Source organism: Rutidosis leptorrhynchoides, chromosome 1, assembly GCF_046630445.1.
Source record: "Rutidosis leptorrhynchoides isolate AG116_Rl617_1_P2 chromosome 1, CSIRO_AGI_Rlap_v1, whole genome shotgun sequence".
Classification (NCBI taxonomy): domain Eukaryota; kingdom Viridiplantae; phylum Streptophyta; class Magnoliopsida; order Asterales; family Asteraceae; genus Rutidosis; species Rutidosis leptorrhynchoides.
The window spans coordinates 565,057,644-565,064,716 of record NC_092333.1 but is presented as its reverse complement, the minus strand read 5'-3'; the positions used below and the strand labels follow the sequence as shown (position 1 = coordinate 565,064,716).

The following is a 7,073-nucleotide window of genomic DNA, read 5'->3' as shown; positions in this document are numbered from 1 at the left end:
TTTTGTAAGTTTTAAAATTTTTTAGTTTATTATAATAATAATAATAATAATAATAATAATAATAATAATAATAATAATAATAATAATAATAACAATTTTTGAATAATAATAAATTAAATAAATAATAATTTGCTTGTTGTTCAATTTTATCACGTCTCTTTCCTCTTAAAAACAACTACCTTTTTCCCAACTCTCTTTCCCTCCCTCCTTATCCTATACCAAAATCAATAGTACTTTATGTTTTATAATAACATACAGCTTAAATCAACTTTACACCCCAAATCCCAGCTACCTTTCTTTCTTTGTTTTTTCAGATAAAAAGAAAAAAGAAAAAAGAAAAAAGAAAAAAGAAAAAAGAAATAAACTTTAAATTTAATTGTGAAAATGGCACCTGCTCCTGCAGTTGAATATGATGGATCTTCCTCTTGTTACAAAAGGGTTTGTGTAATGGATGCTGGGGGTACTTTAGGTTCTGCACTTGTTCATACTCTTCTTCAAAGGGGTTATTTTGTTCATGCTGCAATTCATACTCAAGGTTTGTTTTTTATATAAAGCTTTAATTTTTATTGTACCCTTTTGTTAAATGATTAATCTTTAATAATACCCAGTTCAATCCGTGTACGGAATATTTAATTTTGAAATTGAATTGTTGCGTTAATTGTTCGAAATAACTTAATAATTATTTTAAATTGTCTTTTGATTAATTGTTCAGTTGAGATGAAGCCTGTGATTGGCGATAGCAAGAATTTGAGAGTGTTTGAAACAGACCCATTGGACTATCATAGTATAGTGAAAGCTTTAGAAGGATGTTATGGCTTGTTTTATTCATTTGAGCCACCAACTGATCAGCCTTGTTATGATGTATGTTGTTTCATTTTTCATAAAAAGATTCAAACTTTTTAAAATTCGCTTAAACTTTAGATGACCAAGTGTTAAATATTATGTATTCGTTTAGGAATCGATGGCGGAAATGGAGGTAAGGGCTGCACATAATGTATTGGAAGCGTGCGCCCAAATCGATACAATCGACAAAATCGTATTTACTTCGTCTGTTACTGCCTGTATTTGGAGAGACCCAAGTGACTCAACATCTTCATCACCTGATGTTGATGAACGAAACTGGAGCGATGTTAATTTTTGCAAGAAATTTAAGGTATACATGCTTTAACAAGTTTTTGATACTTAGTAGTATAAAAAGGCTCATCAAATTTTATATGTGTGTGGTGTTTGGATGTTCATTTAATAATCAGAATCAGATAATAAACTTAAACTTCAGTAAAATAGCCTGCAGAAAAGTGTTTGGAATTGACCCAAAACGACATACTCGTGATAACTGACTTTTTCAATAAAGTGGTAGCAAAAAGTTCCAAAATTAGGTTAAAACGAGTTAGACGCCTGCGCGCTGCAGCGGGGTAAAATTATTTTAGGAAAAAAAATAAAAAAGATTTTAAAAAAAAAAAAGTTATGTGTACAGGTAGATGATGACGTCAGCATGACCTCAGGTGTAAAAAAATTCCAAAATTAGGTTAAAACGAGTTAGGTGGATGATGACGTCATCATACAAGTACTGTTCATGTACTTCAAATGTTATTTATTTTTTTTTTTTTTTTGAAGTCAAGGTTCGAAAGTGAGGTTGGTAGGGGAATTGAACATGGGTCTCCTTTGGAGAATCAATCCCAAGCACACAACCACTCAACCAACCCTTTGGGTCTTCTTTGTTGGCGGCATCATCCAAGTGTTGTTCACTTACTTTAATTATTAGTATATGTTGTAATGTAATGTAATAATTGTAATGTAATGTAATTAAAGCAACTGGATTCACTGATCATGTATAACTTGAGGAACAGTTATGGCATGGGTTATCAAAAACGTTAGCAGAGAAAACGGCGTGGGCGCTAGCTATGGACCGAGGGTTGAGCATGGTATCTATAAATGCAGGATTATTGCTCAGCCCTGATCTCACCATTACGCATCCGTACTTAAAAGGTGCAGCCGAGATGTATGAAGATGGGGTTTTTGTTACGGTTGACCTTAAATTCTTGGTTGATTCTCATATATGTGTATTTGAAGACGTTTCTGTCTATGGTCGATATTTGTGCTTCAATCATGTCATCAATTGCAATGAGGACGCCGTTAAACTCGCCCAGATCCTATTACCTCCGGACGTATCTTCACTTCCACCTAGGTTAGTTGAATCTTTTCATTAGATTTTGTGGTAATTTTGATATATGTACTTATGAACGGGTCCATACGGGTTAATGTGTTACCAGTAAAATGGGTACTCATAAGATTTAGTCCAAATATTTCCTAAACCATTTTTGTAGGCGTTTTCAATTTCTACCGGTACTAAAATTACCCATTTTGACATGTCCTTAACCCGTCTGTTATGCCCATATTACCACCTCTGTTTTTAATCTGTCTGAATTAATTATTAATTTGTTACAATTATGGCTAATGAGTAAACACTTGTTGAACTTTGCAGTATGACTGTAGGGGAGAGCAGATTGGTGCCACAAAGGATAAGCAACAAGAAGATCAACAAACTGTTGGTTGACTTTGACTGCAACTCATATGCATAGCTAATGAAATTTAAATTATTGGTACAAGATTGGATATATTCTTATTAGAGTAGATCAGAATCAGAATAGATGATTTGATCAAAAAGATAAGCAAATTGAAAGTGCATTGTATATGCATATTATGTGAGTTACAAGTTATAACCATTATATTATATATTTTATATATAAAAAGTATAATATAAAAAATATATTATTCTTTTATTGGATAGAATCTTTTGCTTGGTACTTTGAATGGAAATGGTGCTTTGACAGGCATACAATATTTGGGAATTTGTGGAACAAAAATAATAATTAATCCTCATAAGTCATAACTGATTTAATCGGAAAACTGACCCAAATGTTACTTTTATGCTTATATATGTTAGAAATTATCCTCCGTGTTGTTATAATATATATATATACTAGTATATTGTGCTTATATATCCAAGTTGCAATAGTGTCAGGGCAAGCCCTAGTGAGTAGCGTTCACGAAACAAAATACACAGTAGACTCTCTCTCCGTACAAAACCTTTCAGATCTAAACTTCATCGCTTCAGATCTAAACTTCTCTGGCTTCCTTCCCGTTCATTATTGCCGGATTTTCTCTGCCGGTTTGTAGCTTTCTGTTGTTCTCCTCCTCCGACCACCGGCATCTTGCCGGTGGTTCGGCTTTTCTGCTTTTCATGTAATAAGATCGGTACCGCCTCTCCTCCTTTTCCGGTGACGGGTTTCGCGGGTTCGGTCTCGTCGGTTGTCCTACGGTTTTCAGGCGGCGATCTTGAGCCGTTTGTGCTCAGGATATGGAAGTTGTTTGGGTTTCGGTGATATTGGTTCTTAGGTTCCGGTCGTCGGTTTTTGGTGGTTGGGTTTCAGCGTCTCAAGCTTCTTCCTCTTTCTGGTTCCGGATTCTTTCTGAAGGTGTAGGTAGGCGGCGATTTCCGGTGGAAATCTACTCTCATTTCCGGTAAGTTTTCGTTTTCCGTTTTGGGGTTTGGTGTTTGCGGATGTTGTAGGTTTCGAATGGCATTTTTGTGTCGAAATCCGGTGGAATACGGCAGAATCCGGTGGTTTCCGGCGTTATCCGGCGGTTTCAGGCGGTTTTCGGCGGATTCTAACGGTTCCCGGCGGATTCTGCTGGTTTCTGGGGTCCACGGATTTGTAAACCCTTCGAAAATTCGGTGAGAATGGCTTGGCTTCTATTGGTTTGACTGCGCGTTTGGTTCTGTTTGGTGGTCGTTTCATTGGTGTGTTCATATTATTCCCGTAGCCGAGTCTGTTTAGGTGGACTCGGTGTTGTTGCCGGCGTGTGTCGATATAGTTGACTTCGGAATATAGGCCTCGGGTTTGGTGCTGCTGGAGTGCCCGGCGTTCATATTTGTGTGCCGCTGTTGAGTTGTAGCGTTTGCGGGGTTGAATACGAGCTCGGTTTTATGGTATATTTAGATTTAGGTTTGGTGGTTATACGCTGTGTTATCTTTCATTTTCATTATGCTCGTTTTCTTTCAATCATTGTAATCGTCCCGGGTGTAGGACGACAAGAGCGAGCTCTTTCAATTTCAATCATTGTCATTTGTATGTTCCACCGGATCTTTACGATATTTTATATATATATATATATATATATATATATATATATATATATATATATATATATATATATAAATATTTTCTCCGAAAAAAAAAAAAACAATAAGTGAGTACCTTTACATGTCTTGTTCAGAATTAATGCATGTTATTAGGCCTACTTGCTAATTATTGGACCAGATAAGTTTACATGTTTTTTTTATTTATTTTAAATATTAAATATTAAACTAAAGGGGCCAGCCGAAACAACTTGCCCAAGTTTCTGGTGGTTAATGTTAACCATTTAGTTGATGTTCGTAGTTGATATGAGTTTATGGGTTCTGTTTTGGGTCGTAACCCGACCCAAAACTCACCCATGTTCTCCCATACAAGATTTATTACATTGTGTAATAATCGTAACAAAAAAATGACATGATTGTTAATGGTACTAAATACTACGAGTACTACAAATGATTGAAACCGAATGTCATGTTACACAACGCCAAAAGATTGGCTAACTCCATTAATGGCCGTGTTTGGTGAAATTCATGGCCAATATTACATCACAGCTGCTAGAACATACACGTGGTGTGATAGTCTTAAACGCGCGATTTTGATATATAACCAATTTAATTTGATGTTTTGCATTGATTGATTTTGCCTATTTTGTGGTACCAATAAATATTGTCGAAAAGTCATGTTAGGATTGCTTACGTACAGGTGTTTGCATTTCGTTATATCAATGATTTTTAGATTATCACGATTGAAAAATACAAATCTATATCAGTCTATATCTTTATTACTACTTATCTTTATATAAAAGAGAGTTTAAAATATGTGACACGACATTAGATGCTTAATTATAGGATATTATGACAAGTGTAAATTTCACATGTCACTTTCTCATAAAATCTAAATCTAATTGTCCAGATTCTTTTTCAACCAATCAAAAGATGTTATTCTGGAGAGAGAAAGTATATTATTGGTGGAGAATAAAGTTAGTACAATTTTCTAAAACTGTGTGTTTTTTTGTCTCGGGACAATAAATATGAGACTGAGTGAGTATTGAGAACAGTTTGAAAATACATAAACCATGGACAAAATATTATCTAAACGGCTTGAACCCTAATTGACAATAAATTAACGGTGGACAAAATTAATAATAACAATTAGTTTCGGTAATCAAGGACTATGATCTTATCTGCATCACTTTATTTTCTTCACAAATTGAAAACAATGATCTTATCTTCATTTTCAAAAACAGAAAATGCGTAACACAATTTCAAGCACTAAACGATTTCCAGGTATTTTCTATCCAAAGTACAATTGATTCATTGGTAAACTTTTTTTTTTTTTTTTCCTTCCATATTATGCTTATTTGATTTACTATTTTTAATATAATGTTTTTATATAATCGTAATAAAGATGTTGAAATTATAAGGTTTATCGATGATTCGTTTTAAATTATTCGAAAATCTTACATTGAGATAGAGATTGACTCCAAAAAATAGCAAGATCTGTTCCCGTCAATTAACGATTCTTAATATTAATCGAATTTTAAATTGAAGATAATCAGCTTGCTATTCTAATTTTAAACTTGTACTACTATAAATATAGTGGAAATCTTCATTCTTCGTCACAAATATTCAGAACATTTTTCTTCCCTTCTGCAGTTTGTCAAAGTTGAAAGCTTTTATTACTGTTTGTGTCTAAATGATCCATTTTAGTCTCAATAAATGTCCCTCCAATCAGTCATGATACTGTTTTGTTATTAACTAGTTTTATGAGCATAAATTAGTTAAGTAGTGTTATTAATACTTAACAAATGTATAATAAAATTACAATGAAAAGAACTTTTTATTATACTAATATTTATACCGAAAACATTAATACTGAATGCTAACGTATAAATTATGAGTATGTTTGTTGGAATCATTGTAACTTGAATTGACAAATAATGGATAAAACATCATACATGAGACCGTAAAAATCTACTACTCTATCTACTCACAGAAACAACAAACATGAGCTCGTGTGTTGCACGCCAATTGTATAAATTCGTATTCGATAACGTTAGTATTGATACTTATCATATGTATAATACAATTACAATGGAAAAAACTCTTTATTAATAATGACATTTGTATCGAAAACATTAGTATTGAATATAAAACATAAATTATGAGCTCTTCCGTTTGAACCATTTTAACTTCAGTTGATAAATAATCGATAAAACACAAAACATGAGCCCGTAAAAAACTACTAACCTTATCTACACACATCAACCATCGAAAACTTATTAGATAAATTAAAATTTAGAAAACTACATGATAGTGTACCCCACCTCCGATGCATTTACCAGCTTCGCAGTTTACTTCAGAGGATTTTGCCACAACGCATAGTACGAAGGAAACATCAGCTACAATTAACGAGGTTCAGAAACCAGAGCAAGAATAGTGATCTTGGAGCCCATAAACCTCGGTCAATTACAAAGTCAAGCTAGCCAAACTATTTCTAGCTCGGCTGCACGCTCATACAACAAAGGAAATGGACAAGGTTGCTTTCCTTTGCAGGTTTACGAAAAGGGAAAGGTCAACTAGTATTCCACAACCATTGGGAACTAGCGAGATGGTATAGAAAGCCGCTCCAATCCACTTATAAATAGAATAGAATGCAGGATACATGCCACATTCAACATTCACACTCATATTAACATCACATGTTACATTACTTACTTCGGTGGCGTAAAACAATCACTTGATTGTCACCTTCAGGGAATCGCCAGCGAACAAAGCTAAAACCATAATCACCCAATTTCATATCTCAGTGACTAGGATATCCCCATATCAATATTAGACCGTCGGTTATTGTACAAACAGTTGGTGCCATCCGTGGGACACACATTTCATTCATCTTGTTGAGCAAGAACCGACGCCATGGCGGACTCCAGTC

General features: G+C 34.1%; 1 protein-coding gene across 1 annotated transcript; it reads left to right on the top strand.

The window, feature by feature from the left end:
• Positions 1 to 329: 329 nt before the first annotated feature.
• Positions 330 to 2,731, top strand: LOC139881440 (cinnamoyl-CoA reductase-like SNL6). Its single transcript, XM_071865917.1, has 5 exons — positions 330 to 535; positions 713 to 861; positions 956 to 1,153; positions 1,848 to 2,185; positions 2,483 to 2,731. The coding sequence occupies exons 1-5, from the start codon at positions 385 to 387 to the stop codon at positions 2,577 to 2,579; spliced, it is 933 nt and encodes a 310-aa protein (XP_071722018.1). The 5' UTR covers positions 330 to 384; the 3' UTR covers positions 2,580 to 2,731.
• The last annotated feature ends 4,342 nt before the right edge of the window (positions 2,732 to 7,073 follow it).

Excerpts from the sequence above, each read along its gene's own strand:
- LOC139881440 (XM_071865917.1), top strand. The coding sequence starts at position 385 with ATGGCACCTGCTCCTGCAGTTGAATATGATGGATCTTCCTCTTGTTAC. Across the intron at positions 536-712 it reads TGCTGCAATTCATACTCAAG|TTGAGATGAAGCCTGTGATT; the intron begins GTTTGTTTTTTA and ends TTAATTGTTCAG. Across the intron at positions 2,186-2,482 it reads GTATCTTCACTTCCACCTAG|TATGACTGTAGGGGAGAGCA; the intron begins GTTAGTTGAATC and ends TGAACTTTGCAG.